This window comes from Saccopteryx leptura, chromosome 1 (assembly GCF_036850995.1).
Source record: "Saccopteryx leptura isolate mSacLep1 chromosome 1, mSacLep1_pri_phased_curated, whole genome shotgun sequence".
NCBI lineage: Eukaryota > Metazoa > Chordata > Mammalia > Chiroptera > Emballonuridae > Saccopteryx > Saccopteryx leptura.
Window position 1 is genome coordinate 248,311,591 of NC_089503.1, and position 17,271 is coordinate 248,328,861.

A 17,271-nucleotide genomic window follows, 5' to 3' on the forward strand; every position below is an offset into this window, starting at 1 on the left:
CTTCTCCTGTGTGCCCTGGCCGGGAATTGAATCCGGGAGTCTTGCACGTCAGGCCGACGCTCTACCAACCGGCAGGGCTTATATAAAATATTTTACATTTCCTTTTTGTCACTTAACATGTTAGGGCAGTGGTTCTCAAAGTGTGTGCCCTAGAAGATTTTCAGGTGAGCCCTATGGTATTCCAGAGAAATATGTGCCTGTTGAGGACCAAAAAACCAACAGGGTTTTTGGAGTTTAGATTTTTGGGGGACAGGTGTGGGGAATTGGCTGTAAGCTGACAGTCTGCCCAACCCCCCACTTCACTTTCCTGATTAGGTTGCAAAAGGCTGTTATGCTGTCGTGCTGGATATTGTTTACACCAGGCATCCCCAAACTATGGCCCACCGCATGCGGCCCCCTGAGGCCATTTATCCGCCCCCCCCCCCCCCCCCTGCCGCCGCACTTCTGGAAGGGGCACCTCTTTCATTTGTGGTCAGTGAGAGGAGCACTGTATGTGGCGGCCCTCCAACGGTCTGAGGGACAGTGAACTGGCCCCGTGTAAAAAGTTTGGGGACCCCTGGTTTACACTATCCCCCATGTTCCCTGGAAAAACTGGAGGCAAGTTTCTTCCATCCTTTGGTGTAAACTTAAGATGGTATGTATGGTCGGGGTTTTCTGCTCTTGGTAAAATTCTTGGTTGCCTTGGAAACGTGATCAGAGACCATTGATTTGCTAATGGACTCACTTTGCCCTATAAATAAAGCATGATGTGGTTTGTGGGCGGCTTTGTCCTTGCCAGCAGCAATTATAGGGCCCTCCTGACCCCGTATTTTCTTAATTCCTCGTATTTTTTTAATTCTTAACCATTCCCACTTGGGACCTGGAATTACTAACTGCTCTTGTTTGCAGCATGTGCCCAGATATAAAAATATAGTTACTTTATTACACCATTTCATTACGGAAATACTGTTTTTTGTTAACATATCATTATTATATTATTAATACATCATTATATTATTTGTTTTTCATAAACACAAGAATGAAAAAACTTAAAACATTCGCGCTGAGACCTGCCAAATTTACTAAATCTTACTAAGAATGTATCTATATTTATAAAAAGATAACGTTTTAGTCGTTTTTATTTTTTAACCCCTCTTTTTTATAAATTCTAAAAAGCATAACTCAAAAAATGTAACAAAATCTTTTTTTTGTTTGTTTTTATACAGGGACAGAGAGAGGGATAGATAGGGAGACAGACAGGAACGGAGAGAGATGAGAAGCATCAGTAATTAGTTTTTTCTTGCGACACCTTAGTTATTCTTTGATTGCTTTTTTATATGTGCCTTGACCTCGGGCCTTCAGCAGACCCAGTAACCCTTTGATCAAGCCAGCGACTTTGGGTCCAAGCTGATTAGCTTCTTTTTTTTTTTTTTTTTTGCTCAAGCCAGATAAGCCCGCACTCAAGTTGGTGACCTCAGGGTCTCAAACCTGAGTCCTCTGCATCCCAGTCCGACACTTTATCCACTGCGCCACAGCCTTGTCAGGCACAAAAACGTTTTTAATTTTTAATTATTATTATTTTTTTTATACGGACAGAGAGAGTCAGTTAGAGGGATAGATAGGGACAGACAGACAGGAACGGAGAGAGATGAGAAGCATCAATCATCAGTTTTTCGTTGCGACACCATAGTTGTTCGTTGATTGCTTTCTCATATGTGCCATGACCGTGGGCTTTCAGCAGACTGAGTAACCCCCTGCTCGAGCCAGTGACCTTGGTTCCATGCTAGTGAGGTTTTTTTTTTGCTCAAACCAGATGAGCCCGCGCTCAAGCTGGCAACCCCGGGGTCTCGAACCTGGGTCCTTCAGCATCCCAATCCGACGCTCTATCTTCTGCGCCACCATCTGGTCAGGCACAAAAATGTTTTTAATGTCAGAATAAATTTAATTTTGTCATATTTATTTTGTTTAATTACCATAAGAGCATGGTAATTAAAGACAAATATTAAAGATCTTTAATATTTGACTTATTTATTATAACATATTTCTCAGAAATTTGTATATAGTGTGCCTACAATTATTTGTAGGATTTTAAATGTGCCCCAACTTCAAAAACTTTGAGAACCACTGTGTTAAGGGCATCTTTCCATAATTCTACAAGTAAAAGATCTCATGTTTTTTAATAGCTTAATAATAATACTTCGTCTGATGTACCACAGTTTAGCTCTTCAGTCTCCATGGTACTAAACTGTTGAAATTATTTTCTAGTTTTCACTCAACATTTCCAATTTTCAGTGTGCCGTGAATCCGAAACGTCTTTGTAGAATTCTGCGGTCAAAGGATATGTACATTTTCTAATAGCTATTCCAACATGCTGGTCTGCTCACACTCTCACCCAACAGTGTGAGAGGAACTCACTTAACACTGAATGTTGTGTTTTTAAATACTACCTTTTATATAGAAGGATGGCCTTTTATTGTATTTATTTGCATTTTTTCATAGGTAAAGTTTTCATTTGCACTTTACTAATTAGACAGGTTTTTTTTTTTAGACAGTTTTTGATAATTGGCCTTCTGCATTTTCCTGATTGCCTTTTCATGCCCTTGGCCCATTTTTGTACTGAGTTGTTTTGTCGATTTAAGTTCTATCTCTAAAATGTTGCAATTTATTTTTTCCTCAGTCTGTCATTTAACTTACCTTGTTTGTTGTGTTTTGGTCATTAAAGTTTTAATCATTAATATAGGCAGTTCTGTCAACCTATGTTTTCTAGATTTTATGTTGTATTTTAAAAGGCCCTTCGCCCCACTTTAAAATACAGAAAATATTCTACATTGTAGAGTAATAATCATGGTTTTACTTTTACATTTGGATCTTTAATTCACTTGAAATTAATTTTCACATATGTTGTGAGGTAGGTAGAGATCAAAAAACAGAAAATTTCTATATTTCTGTAAGATTCCTCTTGCCCTTTCCCAGCCCACTCCCCAATTGTGATTGTCAACATGTGTTCGTTTGCTTATTCTGGAACATCATGTAAAACAGAACCATTTACTATAATCACTTTTGTGTCTGGTTTCTTTGCTCTGTAATTAGTTCTATCTAGAACTTTATCGTACATTTTGATACTTGGTATGGTAAGTTTATACTTCTAATGAATTATTTTCAGTATCAGATTGTGTCTAGATTTTAACTGAAAATTGAGTTCTAACCCATTTGATGAATGAACTCAAAATGGTTTGAAATCAACATACTGATTGTAAAGCCAGTGGCCAAGGCCACCATCACAGCAGCCTGGCCCATGCAGGTTCGCCTTGGATTCGGACAGTCGGTAAAGAAACAGTGGAGCCAAAAACTGGTAGGCCATCAACTTTAATCCTAGCTTGCACCTGGCGGGCAGGTACAACACACGCTGGGCTCCAAAACCCACTCACATTCAGTGCTCAGAAAGCTACTGATTTATCAGAGTTTCCTAGAATCAAAGGTTTCTAGCTCACCAGACTTACTCACCTCTGTTCCCCATCTCCTTCCTTCTCCCTGTACAAACTCTGCCCAAACTGGCTTTTCCTTCAGCACTCTGCCATCTTGGCTGCTTCTCCAGGCCTCCTCCATGTGGCCTTTCTCTGCTCTCTGCTCTCTAATGCTAATCTCAGGAACTGAGAGAGCAAGCTCCCATTCTGCCCCCATTTTATAGTGCAGAAATCAAAACCTTTAATCCAATATACAAAATAGGGAAGTCTCTAATACAAAAGTCACTTATCAGAGACATGATGGGATTTCACCACCCCACATCAAAAAGGGTGGGAAAGGTTTAGTCCTAAAACCAAGCCCCAGGCTACAAGGATCCTGCCTGCCCACAGCCCGCCCCCAACACACATTAACATCACCTGGGCAACTGCTTCCATGTGGGCAGCGCCATCTTTAACAAAGTGAGCATAATATATTTTATCTGCCCAACACTGATTTTTTTTTTTTAAGCAACAGAGACAGAAAAAGAAGATAGGGACAGACAGGAAGGGAGAGAGATGAGAAGCATCACTTCTTCATTGTGACACCTTAGTTCATTGATTGCTTTCTCATATATGACTTGCGGTGGAGGGGGGCACTACAGCTGAGCCAGTGACCCCTTGCTCAAGTCAGTGACCTTGGGCTCAAGCCAGTGACCATGGGGTCATGTTCACGATCTGGTGCTCAAGCCAGCTTCTGTTGTAAAGTAGCTAAATCCACAAATCTGCGGGTGTTTGTAGAGGCATGTAGTCCAAATAAGTTTTTGAAAAGTTTTATTAAAGGAAATTTATTAAATATGCCAGCCGCATATGGCTGACACAGGGCAACAGATCCAAATTGTGCAGACCCCAAAAACAGTTCAGGGGCTGTTTATATACTCCTAATCACACATGGGAGGGGAGAAAACCTGACATCACGGCATAAGTTTATACTTTTTGTTTAGAGATACATACATTAATTACATGCTTTCAGGAGGGGAGGGGTGGTTCCCATTGGAGCAAATGCCTGTAAATGATCTGTCAGCCAAAGAAAAGATTTAATTCTTTGCTCCCTACACCTGGCTAGCCACTGACCCTTCCCCCAATGGGGGAAGGTCAGGGAATCCAAGTCTCCTTCCTTTTCTGCATTTACAACACAATGCCATCTTGGTCTTATGCTAATCACACAAGCATAGAAATCACCCTTATAAAATCTTTCTGCACACCTGCCCAAACTAGTAAAATGTTCTTTAAACTTCCTAAAATATCAATATTAATTCTGTAGCTTTTGGTACCTTACAACACTACCTCGGAGTTTTGAACCTGGGTCCCCTGGGTCCCAGGCCAGTGCTCTGTCCACTGCGCCACTACCTGGTCAGGCCATACTGATTATTTTGAGTAGAATCTTTGAAAACATATCTCAAGTAATCTCATCATTTCTCTAAAGTAGTTTTACAGCAGTAATTTGTTTAGCAGAGTCTTAAAAACAATTATTAGTAAATTTAACTTGAAAAACAAAGTCAGTATGTTTGCTTTTTAAGCATGTGTAAAGCCAGGACCACGGTCATCATCACAGCCGTCTTGCCTATGCAGGTTCGCATTGGATTCGGACAGTCGGCAAAGAATCAATAGAGTCAAAAGCTGGTGGGCCATCATCTTTAATTCTAGCTTGCACCTGGCAGGCAAATAAAAACACACACTGAGCTTCAAAACCCACTCATTCAGTGCTCACAAAGCTACTGACTTATCCAAGTTTCCTAGAATCAAAGGTTTCTAGATCACCAGACTTACTCACCTCTGTTCCCTATTTCCTTCCTTCTCCCTGCACAAACTCTGCACAAACTGGCTTCTCACTTAACACTCCGCCATTTTGGCTGCTTCTCCTGGCCTCCTCCACATGGCCTCTGCTCTCTCCTCTAATGTTAATCTCAAGAACTAAGAGAGAGCAAGCTCCCGGTCTGTCCCCATTTTATAGTGTAGAAATCAAAACTAATCCAATATACAAAATAGGGAAGTCTCTAATACAAAGTCACTTATCTGAGGCATAATTGGATTGCACCACCCCACATCAAAAAGGGTGGGAAAGGCTTAGTCCCAAAACCAAGCCCCAGGCTACAAGGATCCTCCTTGCCTACAGCCTGCCCCCAATACACGTTAATATCACCTGGGCTATGGCTTCCATGTGGGCAGCGCCATCTTTAACAAAGTGAGCATAATATATTTTATCTGCCCAACAGCATGTTTGCTGTGCCTGTGCTACTGAGGCTTTTGTTTATGTATGTATATGTTTTCCTGAACTATTTAAGAATAAGTTGCAACCATGTGCCCCTTTGCCTTAAATACTACAGTATTTCCTAGAAACAAGGACATTGTATAGCATTAGCTATCAAAATCAAGAAATTAGTATTGATATGGTATTATCTAAGCTTAGATCTTATTTGATTTAGACATTTTTTGCAGTAAAGTTCATAGTGCAAGAAGGAAAATCTGGGATCATATACTGCATTCATTTGTCACGTCTTCTTCGGTTTCCTCTAATATGGAATAGTTTCTAAGGTATTGTATTTATGACATTGCCGTTTTTGAAGTGTATAGACCACTTATTTTGAAGCCTGTTCTTATGATTAAGTTCAGATTATACACTTGTCAGCAATACCAGGGGAAGTATTCTCACTGTATCCTTTCCAGAGGCACATGCAGTCCATTTAAGTAACTGACTTAAAGTGGTATTGGTCAGATTTCTCCACCTGAAAGTGAACTGTCTTATCCTTTTAATTATATCTACAGGGACAATACTTTGAGACTTAGGTAAACATCCTGTTCATCCTCCACTAGTTTTACCACTGATTCTTATCTAGTAGTCAGTTAGTCTTCCTTCCTTCCTTCCCACCCTCCCTCCCTTTCTTTCCTTCCTTTCTTTCCTTCTTTCCTTCCTTCTTTTCCTTTCTTCTCTTTCTTTCTCTCTTTTTCATCTTCCTCCCTCTCTCCCTTTTCTTCTTTTCTTCCTTTCCTTTCTAATTTCTTTCATTCCTTCTCTTTTCTCTTTCTTTTTCTTTCTTTCCCTCCTCCCTCCCTTCCTTTTCTTGAGGTGGAGAGATAGATAGACAGACTTCTGCATGTGCTCTGACTGGGATTCACTCGGCATCCCCAGTCTGGAGCCAATACTTGAATCAACCAAGGTATCCTCAGCGCCTAGGGGCCAATGCTCGAACCAGTCGAGCCAGTGGCTGCGAGAGAGGAAGAGAGAGACAAGGGGGAGAAGCAGATGGTCACTTCTCATGTGTGACCTGACAGGGTATCAAACCTGGGACACCTGCATGCTAGGCTGATGCTCTATCCACCGAGCCAACCGGCCAGGGTCCCTGTAGTTTTTCTAAATTTATTATTTTTTCTCCATCTGTTAGTTGGTTTTGTACCATACGGGATAGTTTGCCGTTTCCCCATTTGTCAGTAGGAACTTAGATATTCTTATTTTGTTCAAATAGGTTATAAGATTCTATGATTACTATTTATTTTTAAGTTCAAATTGTCCCATTGAGAGTCCAATAAGGACCCCCCTGTCCTTATTTTTTAAATTTATTGATTGGTTTTAGAGAGAAAAGAAAGGGAGTGAGACAGAAACATGTGTGCCTTGATCAGGGATTAAACTGGCAACCTCTGCACATCAGGATGATGCTCTAACCAACTAAGCTATTTGGCCAGCATCCCCGTCTTTTTTGTTTCCCCCTGTCTTTTTGACACGTCCATATCATTATTTGAGCAATTCTTTCTGGTACAAGAGGAAACAGTAAATGGGCCCTGGTCGTTTGGTTCGATGGTAGATCATTGGCCCGGCATGTGGATGTTCCAGGTTTAATTCCCTGCCAGGGCACACAGAAGAAGCGCCCTTCTGCTTTTCCACCCCTCTCCCTCTTCTTTCTCTCTCTCTCTCTCTCCCCTCTCCGCCCCTCCCTCCCCCCCTCCTATCCTACTGTTGCCATGGCTCCATTGGACTCGGGAACTGAGAATGACTCCATCGCCTCTGCCTCAGGAGCTAAAAAATGGCTCCAGTTGCCGCAGAGCAAGGGCCCCAGAGGGGCAGAGCATTGCCCCCTAGTGGGATTGCCTGGTGGATCCCAGTCGGGGTGCATGTGGGAGTCTGTCTTTGCCTCTCCTCTTCTCATTAAAATTAAAAAAAAGAAAATTTTAAATAGTAAATGGAACTAAAAGGAATTATTCAAGATCAGTGACATGACTAATTTTGAGGAAGTTTTCCTAGATATAATGACTTCATATCAAAGAGTTGTCAATTTCCCCTAAAAGTAACCTAAAAAGAAACTTTGGAATTTATTTTTAAAATTTGAAATGAAAATGCCCAAGAATAATTAAAATTTTGAAAAACTGGTGGTGCAGGTGCAGACTTGTTCTAATTTTAGTAGTAGGCTATTGGAATGGTGGAAAATTTTGACGATATGTTTGTTTTAAAGGTAACACTGACAATTTTTCAATAATGATAATGGAACAGTTGGCTATCTGATGGTGGGGCAAACTATTCCTACCTCCTTCAAAAAAGAAAAATAAGGCCCTGGCCGGTTGGCTCAGTGGTAGAGCGTCGGCCTGGCATACAGAAGTCCCGGGTTCGATTCCCAGCCAGGGCACACAGGAGAAGCGCCCATCTGATTCTCCACCCCTCCCCCTCTCCTTCCTCTGTCTCTCTCTTCCCCTCCCGCAGCCGAGGCACCATTGGAGCAAAGATGGCCCGGGCGCTGGGGATGGCTCCTTGGCCTCTGCCCCAGGTGCTAGAGTGGCTCTGGTTGCGGCAGAGCGACGCCCCGGAGGGGCAGAGCATCGCCCCCTGGTGGGCATGCCGGGTGGATCCCAGTCAGGTGCATGCGGGAGTCTGTCTGACTGTCTCTCCCCGTTTCTAGCTTCAGAAAAATACAAAAAAAAAAAAGAAAAATAAGTTTGGCCTGATCGGTGGTGGCGCAGTGGATAAAGCATGAAGCTAGAATGCTGAGGTCGCTGGTTCAAAACCCTGGGCTTGCCTGGTCAAGGCACTTATGGGAGTTGATGCTTCCTGCTCCTTCCCTTTCTCTCTCTCTCTCTCTCTCTCTCTCTCTCACCCCCCCTCTCTAAAAATGAATAAATAAAATCTAAAAAGAAAGAAAAATTAAGTTTTGCTATGTAAAATATTTAAGCTTTCCAATAAAGACACCACAAATAAGACACACATCAGACTGGGAGAAAGTATTGCAGCCTATAAATATCCAGAAAGCATTAAATATTTCTACAAATCACTAAGGAAAATAGAGTGATCCATATGACAAAGAGTAGAGACTGTGGATGGGCAGGTCACAAATAAAGGAAACAAACATAACTTATAAACCAAAAGATTCCCTCATAGCAATTGAAGGAAAACAAAAATAATGAGATACCATTTTTGCCTGTCACACTGTCAAAAATTTACACCAGTGGTTTCCAACCATAGCCCCATGGACCAGTGCTGGTTCACTAGAAATTTCATGCTGGTTCACAAAAGAGTTAACCACTCTGCCTGACCAGGTGCTGGCACAGTGGATAGAGCGTCGAACTGGGATGTGGAGGACCCAGGATTGAGACCACGAGGTCACCAGTTTGAGCACGGGCTCATCTGGTTTGAGCAAGGCTCACCAGCTTGAGCCTAAGGTCGCTGGCTCGAGCAAGGGGTTACTCGTTCTGCGGTAGCCCCCCCAGTCAAGGCACGTATGAGAAATCAACGAAGAATTGATGTTTCTCATCCCTCTTTGTTCCTGCCTGTCTGTCTCTATCTGTCTCTCTCTCTGACTCTCTCTGTCTCTGCTACAAAAAAAAAATTAAAAAATTAAATTAAAAAAGTTAACCACCCAGTTGTTGTGTGAAGATTAAAGATCATACATTGAAAAACACTGATTTATATCGTTCCTAGAATCTCACATTGGCAAGGGTATGAGGAAATGGTCAGTTGTTGGAGATGGTAAACTAATAAAGCCTCTTGTTGGGGGTATCCACAGGTTGGAATAAAATGTGGCAGATCAATGTATAGTGCAAAAAAGATACCAGGGCCTGTTACTGCATTACAAAAGCGTGACACAGCAAGCATATGTACAATATGATTGTATGATATAACAAGTTTATTTCCGTTTATGTAATGTACATATATAAAGGCCCAAGAAAATGTTTTGAAGGCCCACCAAGCTTGATAACAATGGTTATTTGAGTACAGTGAGGAGAAGGGAGACTAGCTTTTTTCGTGTCTTTTAAGGAGAATGACTTTTTAATTTTATTATTATTTTTTCCAAGTAAGAGGAGGGAAAGATAGAGAGACAGACTCTTGCATGCACCCTAACCGGGATCCACTTGGCAAACGTGGTCTGTGACTGATGCTTTGCCCATCTGGGGCCATGCTTGCAACTGAGCTATTTTTAGTACCTGAGGTGGAGGCTCCATTGAGCCATCCTTAGTGCCTGGGACCATGGCTGCGTGGGGAGGGGGGGCAAAGGGGATGGAGGGGTGGAGAAGTAGATGGTTGCTTCTGCTGTGTGCCCTGACTGAGAATTGAACCCAGGATATCCACACACCAGGCCGACCTTCTACCACTGAGCCAACTGGCCAGGGCTGACTTTTAATGAGTGTATTTGTATAGTTGTGTAACTGTGTTTGTGTAGTTAGATAAAAATAAACAGTGGCCTGCCCACGCCATGCAGATGCTGTGGGGGAGTCCTAGTGGAAGTGGGATGAGGCCATATTTTTTGCCAGGGAGTAATATTTTTTATTCACCTTAATTTGGAATTGATTTAAACTTTTTTTTTTTCATCTTTGGAAGGTAGGATGTATTTTCCCAAATAGTGATTGCTAAGAAGCATCTTAGTGGGGGGATATGTTTTCTATATGAAAACTAAACGTTCCACATGTTCTCTTGACATTTCCAGTCATGTCCTACCCAGAGAGCTCTCCCCTGGAAGAGATTTGGGTTGCAGTGTGCCTGTGTTGCTGTTCAGAAGAATAGTTGGTCATAAGAATGGATACCCCTGCCTGACTGTGGTGGTACAGTGGATAGAGCATTGACTTGGTCCCAGGTTCAAAATTGTTTGGTTGCTGGCTTGAGCGTGGGATCATTAACATGGTCCCAAGGTTGCTGGCTTGAGCAAGGGTCACCGGCTCAGCTTGAAGGCCCCCTTCTTCAACAAGGCATTTGTGAGAAGCAATCAGTGATCAACTAAAGTGACAACTACAAGTTGATTCTTCTCATCTCCCTCCCTCCCTATCTCTCTCTCTCTCTCTCAAAACAGGGTGGGGGTGGGGGTGGTGAGAATAGTCCTGATTTTGCTGATGAAATTCTGCTGCTTTTCTTGCAAAAGGGAGAAATATGGTACAAAGGGTGGTAACCTAGTCAGAATTTTTTTCATAATTAGATTAGAATTGGGCCCTGGCTGGTTGGCTCAGTGATGGAGTGTCAGCATAGTGTGTGGATGGTCCCGGGTTCTATTCCCAGTCAGGGCACACAGGAGAAGCGGCCACCTGCTTCTCCACCCGTCCCTCTCCCCCTTCTCCATCTCTCTCTTTTCCCCTCTTTTCACCTCCCACAGCCATTGTCCAATTGGTTTGAGCAAGTTGGCCCCAGTCACTGAGAATGGCTCTGATTGCTGAAGGTGGCTGCCTGGAGCCTCTTCCTCAGGCACTAAAGATCGCTTGGTTGCCCCAGTTGGGCAGAGCATTGACTGGTAGGGGACTCATGTGGGAGTCTTATCTCTCTGCCTCCCCTCTTCTCAATTAAAAAAAATAGAATTGGACAATAACCAGTGTATATATTCCAGATGATGGTACTTTATCAAATCTAGTAAAGCTGGGGAATGCTGCTGGTACATCTTCCTAGTTTATGTGCAAAGACTGCTGGGTTGAGGGCCTAATATACTTTAAAGCCCAAAGCATGTTTTGCTGTAAGACTATCATAAAATAAAAGGAAACTTGACTTGGGGTGGTGAACACATAATATAATACAGATGATGTATAGAATTGTACAACTGAAATCTATATAATTTTATTAACCAATGTCATCCCAATGAAATATATCATAAATGGGTAACAGGTTCTAAGCCAGCCACCAAGTCTATTTTTTTCTTTTTTTTTTTTAAGATTTGATTTATTCATTTTAGAGGGGGAAGAGAGAGAGAAGAGGGGGGGAGCAGAAAACATCAGCTCCCATATGTGCCTTGAACAGGCAAGCCCGGGCCTTCAAACCAGCAACCTCAGCGTTACAGGTCAACACTATATCCACCATGCCACCACAGGTCAGGCCACCAAGTCTTATTTGTACATGTGTATTGAATTCTAGTATTAGTGTGATAATCTCCTATGTTCCTAAATAAAAATCAGGGAACATGTTACAAGAAAATTCTTATCCCTGAGAGAGGATTGTATTTTTAAAGCCTCCATTATGGTGTAAATTATTAGATTTGGGGTTGGGTTTTATTTTTTTTGTCTTTTGTGTATTTTATTTTATTTTGCTCTGAATGTTGCGTATTTTGTATAACTTACATAAAAGCTTAATTATTAAATATAGGTGAATTAATGTCTGGTTCTTTTATATTGAAACAGTAGGCTTAAATTGATTTTCACACTAGGAAAAAGGCCTTGCAGGAAGTGAGTTTTCCTGAGGTTGTGTGGCAGGCAGATCAGGGTCCCTTCCCACGTCCTTCCAGAAGCTGAGCGCCACCTTCCTGATAAAGAGCTATAGAAAGCTGCTTCTCTGACAGTAGCTCTGTGACACACTGCTGTACTATATACTACGCTTTGCTTTTGAGAGACATGGTCTCCATAGTATATTTTGTATATTCCATATGTATGATTTTATTCTTCATTCACATTGAAAATTGTCAGTCAGGTACACGTGAAGCTAATATCATATGGAATGTCAACTGTAATAGAAAAGTAAAAATTAAGAAAATAGTCACTCAGTTCTTAGCGAGCCTACTTGGAAACCAAAAATTTTATATTTACAATGAATTTTTTTATTTTTGTCATACTGAGTAATTTCTATTTTGCTTCAGCTCTGTCATTTCTATTATCATTTGCATGTTTCTATTTTACTCATTTTAAATGACCACATATACACTGCTGTTGGGATGACAGTGCCAGTAATTCCACCTGCTGTGAACTGTTGGCTCCAGAACAGATTATGAATGTTATAAACTCAAATATCTATTAGAAAGGAAAAAGTGTGACATTGGATAACGGGAGTTAAGGGAAATGGTTTCCTCAGTTTTTAAAGTGCTACACCCAAGTTGTCTAAAAAGTGAATGCAAGCCTAAAATATGTGTGTAGCTTAATAAATGTTTATTTTTTTCTTAATCTTAAATTACTAATCTCTGGAAACTGATTTATTTTTTTATTTTTCTTTTATTAATTTTTAGAGAGGAAATAGAATGAGAGAGAGAGAGAGAGAGAGAGAAGGGGGAGGGAGGAGCAGGAAGCATCAACTCCCATATGTGCCTTGACCGGGCAAGCCCAGGGTTTCGAACCGGCGACCTCAGCGTTCCAGGTCGATGTTTTATCCACTGCGCCATCACAGGTCAGGCTCTCTGGAAACTGATTTTTAAAAATTGAAGAATTATAACTGGAGCAAAAAGATCAGTGGAAAAGACTAGAAACTTTAGTCCTAGCATATATAAAAATATGATAATGACCAATTATCATAAATATGATAATGACCAATGTTGGTAGGACCAACATTTCAAATCGGGGTCGGGAGATTAGTAAATGGTATAGGAAAATCAGTTTCTAGATGGGGTAGCTATTTGGAAAAGTCTCACTCTACACAAAACAGTCATGTATTAAATTGAAAACCTGCAAAGAACTAAATACAGGGGAGTATCTCTTTAGTCTTAGTATAAAGAAGGGTTTTATTAAACATGAAGTTAAGAAAACCCATTTATACATGAAAACTGTTTAATAACTGTCTACATCAAAATGAAATTTATCTAAAACTCATAAATAAGATTAAAAGGTGAAGAATTTGGAGAAAATATGTGTTGTGTAGATGATGTGCAAATATAAAATGAGAAATGGAACAGAAGTTTGTAAGTGGGGAAAGGATATAAATGAGAGTTTTATAAAACTACTAATGATGGAACAACAGAATTTCAGTGTAAGCAATAATCAGTAAATTCAGGTTAAAACAAGTACAATTCCTTTTTGCCTAGCAGATCAGCAGGGGTAAAGAAAAATGGCTGGTTTTAACAAAGATTCAGAAAGATTGTAGCATTTTATTCATACTGTTGATAGAAGTGTATGAATTGAAATAATCTTCCTCTGAGATATTATAATGTGTAATGTTTTTTGTTTTTAGTTTTATTTATTGATTTTAGAGAAAGGAAGGGGGGAAAAAGAAACAGAAACATTGGTCTGTTGCTGTATGTGCCCTGACTGGAGATCAAATCTGCATCCTTTGCAATTTGGACGATGCTCTAACCAACCGAACTATCAGGCCAGGGCTTCCCCCCTCCCCCTTTTAAAATAAGCCTTAAAAATTTACATACTCTTTGTCCTGGAGGTGCTATTTCTAGAAACATGTTCTAAAAGAGTAATTGCCTGTAGGTAAAAAAATATCACCAGAATGTTTACTTTATAAGCATTTTTTTTAAATTTCCAAACATAGGTGTTAGATCAATGATGGTATCTTGATGCAAAGCTATTAAAGAATATGAAAATATATTCATGCCCTGGCTGATTAGCTCAGTTGTTTAGAGCATAATCCTGAAGCATAGAGGTTGCCGGTCTCCAATCAGGGCACATATGGGAACAGATGGATGTTCTCCTCTCCTCCCTTCCTCTCTCTCTAAAAATCAATAAAAAAGAAAACATTAAAAATATATATATTTGTAAAAAATATATATATTCACAACATATTAAATGAAAAGATTATAGAACGACAGTACATTACCATTTTTATAAGCATAGCACATGTATATACATAAAATATATGTTAGTATGTGATAACATGAGGGCTAAGTGGTAGTTATGAGTGGCTTTTATTTTCTCTTTGCTTGTTTATGTTTTGCTTTATGTCATTGTTTCTGTGGGAAAACATACTTTATGCTCCTTATGTAAAAAGCAGCTTGTTTGTATGAGATACCCTTCTCCCTATAACCAAACTTACTATGTAAGAAAGCTAGACATGAAAAAGGTTTGGTCTGCCTTCACCTTACTAAGAACCTATTTCCAACTCTTGTACTTCCACAGCCACTGGATAAGAACAGAACATCTTCTGCTTGAGTGGGAGAGGAGCTTGTTTAGAATGGCCTTACCATTCCTGGATTACACAGTATTCCTCAGTTTGGAAGTGCCACGGTATATCAGGTGGCCACTTCTGTAGTTCTGAGGGCCTATAAAAGTAAAGTTTATTGCTTCTGTAAAATGCAGTTCTGTAAAATGTAATTGTTGAGCTCATGCTGTTGACAATTATCTCTTCAGGACGTAAACCAGAAGAAGAAGGTGTGGAAGATAATGGACTAGAGGAAAATTCTGGGGATGGACAGGTATGTGTAACCTTGCCAGTGAATTTTGCTAGATGCTGGACCAATGGCAGTCCATTGATAGTTGTGTTTTGTTATGTCACAGGAGGATGTTGAAACCAGTTTGGAGAACTTGCAGGATATTGACATGATGGATATCAGTGTTTTAGATGAAGCAGAAATCGATAATGGGAGTGTTGCAGATTGTGTGGAAGACGATGATGCTGAAAATCTCCCAGAGTCCCTGTCTGATTCTAGAGAGCTAGAGGGAGAAATGAAAGAGATTCCTGAGCAGCTTCAAGAACATGCTGTAGGTACTCAGCAGTCTCTAGAATGTACCCTGAATGTATCAATTCTTCAAGTATCTTAATAAATGAGTTTTGTACTTAGAATAAGTTCTTTCAGTGCTAGTTCTGTAGGATAATGAGTGACCTGTTTAAACATAAAATTCAGGTGATTGCTTTGCTGAGAAGTGATGTCTTGTGAGGTACAAGAGTATATGCTAACCATTTGTGTAACGTAGCATTAAATGTTACAGGATGTTGTTCAAGACCAGTCTCCCAGGCATTAGGCATTATGTTTTTTAATACTGTTTTTATCAAAAGTATGGCATATACCGTAGATGCTCTTGTGCCCATTTTCCATTTGAGGAAATTAGAGGTAAGAAAATATTTCCAGGATCACAGGAGAACAGGAATTGAGACCAGGCTAATTCCAAAGTTTGTGTACTTAACTCATATACTGTGTTGTCTTGGTGCCTTTAATTTATTAGGTTTACTTTTATTAGGATAAATTTGCTTGGTATACAGAAAAGGCAGTGGATATCCTAGGCTTTGCCAGTCCTGTACTCCTGTCCCCATACTCGATTTGGAATTTGATAATGTTGCTAGCAGGGTTCTCAGAGATGCCATTTCATTCAGTGCAGTAGGTACCTCAGGGGCAGCAGTCCCAGAATCATTAGCATACAAGCCTGGGGAAGTGGAGGTGGCCACCAAAGTCCAAGAATCCACTCCAAAGTGTGATGCTGGACATTGTTTCTGGAATAGTCCCCAAACCCCATATTCCAATCTACAACACTCCCAGTAGAATCACAGAATCATACTGTATTGCTATTTTGATTCCTGCACTATGTTTAGAATTTTGTCATAAGTGGTTCGTGGCTATTAAACTTTTTTTTTAAACACGCGAGGGAAGGGAGATAGACTCCCACATGCACCCCAACCACGATCCATCCAGACTGGGGCTGGGGCTTGGACCAACCAAGCTGTTTTAGCACCTGAGGCTGATATGCTCAGACAAACCAAGCTATCCTCAATGCCTGGGACCGACGCTCAACCAGTTGAGCCACTGACTGCAGGAGGAGAAAAGGGGGAGAGAGAGGGGAGGAAAAGCAGGTGGACGCTTCTCTTGTGTGCCCTGACTGGGAATTGAATCTGGGACATTTATATGCCAGGCCATTGTTCTGTCCACTGAACCAGCTGGCTAGGACCTCATGGCTTTTATTTTTCATTGTACCTTTATGTTACCTTATTGATGTAATAAACTGTCTTTTTTGTTTATTTTACAGCTAGAGGACAGAGAAACTATAAACAATTTAGATACTTCATCATCTGACTTCACTATATTACAGGTAAGTTGTTATATGCCTCAGTAATTTTAGCATCAAAGGTTAGTTTCTGGAAACCACTGCAGATATTGTGTAGCACTTTCAAGTAAAAGTCATTGCAAAATTTGTCAGCATTGCCTACTTTGTCAGCATCTATAGAGGGGGTTTGGCTCCTCTTTCCATAAATACATCATTGTTATTGCAAAGGACTTACAATCTTACCACCCCCAAGTTACTGTGGCTTCCCTGCAGTTGAGGGGGCATATTTGGGGAAATTCTTGATTTGATCACTGAGGGAAAGGCTCCCAGACTAGGACCCATTATGGAAGGCATCCTCCACAGAAAAACTGTTAGATGAGACAGCAAGGGGGGGATACCCCCACCTAGGAGATTGATGGGGTTTAGATTAGGATGTAGAGCATAGGACAAGCAGAGCACAGACATCACAGCTGGGACAGGTGGATTCCAGGGCTGCTGGTTTGGTTTTGGGAAGTTTTCCTTATGGAAAATTCACAGGTTTCTTTTATGATTGTACCATCTTGGCTGTTTTGTTGCTCTCTGCATAAATATTAAATCTTAGGTGAGAACAAATGAGATGTGGACTTTTAGGTATGATTTACGTAATCTTGAGTTTCCTTGTAATATTTCTGCCAGACTACATAGATGTAAACTGTTGTTGGAATAAACTTCCTTGGGTAGC

At 40.7% G+C, this 17,271-nt stretch overlaps 1 protein-coding gene across 4 annotated transcripts in view; it reads left to right on the forward strand.

Annotated features, from left to right (window-relative positions):
• SAFB (scaffold attachment factor B) overlaps positions 1–17,271 on the forward strand; it is a 49,209-nt gene that overhangs the window by 7,284 nt on the left and 24,654 nt on the right. For all 4 annotated transcript variants that reach the window (XM_066344817.1, XM_066344818.1, XM_066344819.1 and 1 more), the window contains exons 3-5: positions 14,925–14,989; positions 15,072–15,275; positions 16,533–16,595. In XM_066344817.1, the coding sequence (XP_066200914.1) occupies positions 14,925–14,989; positions 15,072–15,275; positions 16,533–16,595 (332 nt within the window). The remainder of the gene's footprint in view (positions 1–14,924; positions 14,990–15,071; positions 15,276–16,532; positions 16,596–17,271) is intronic.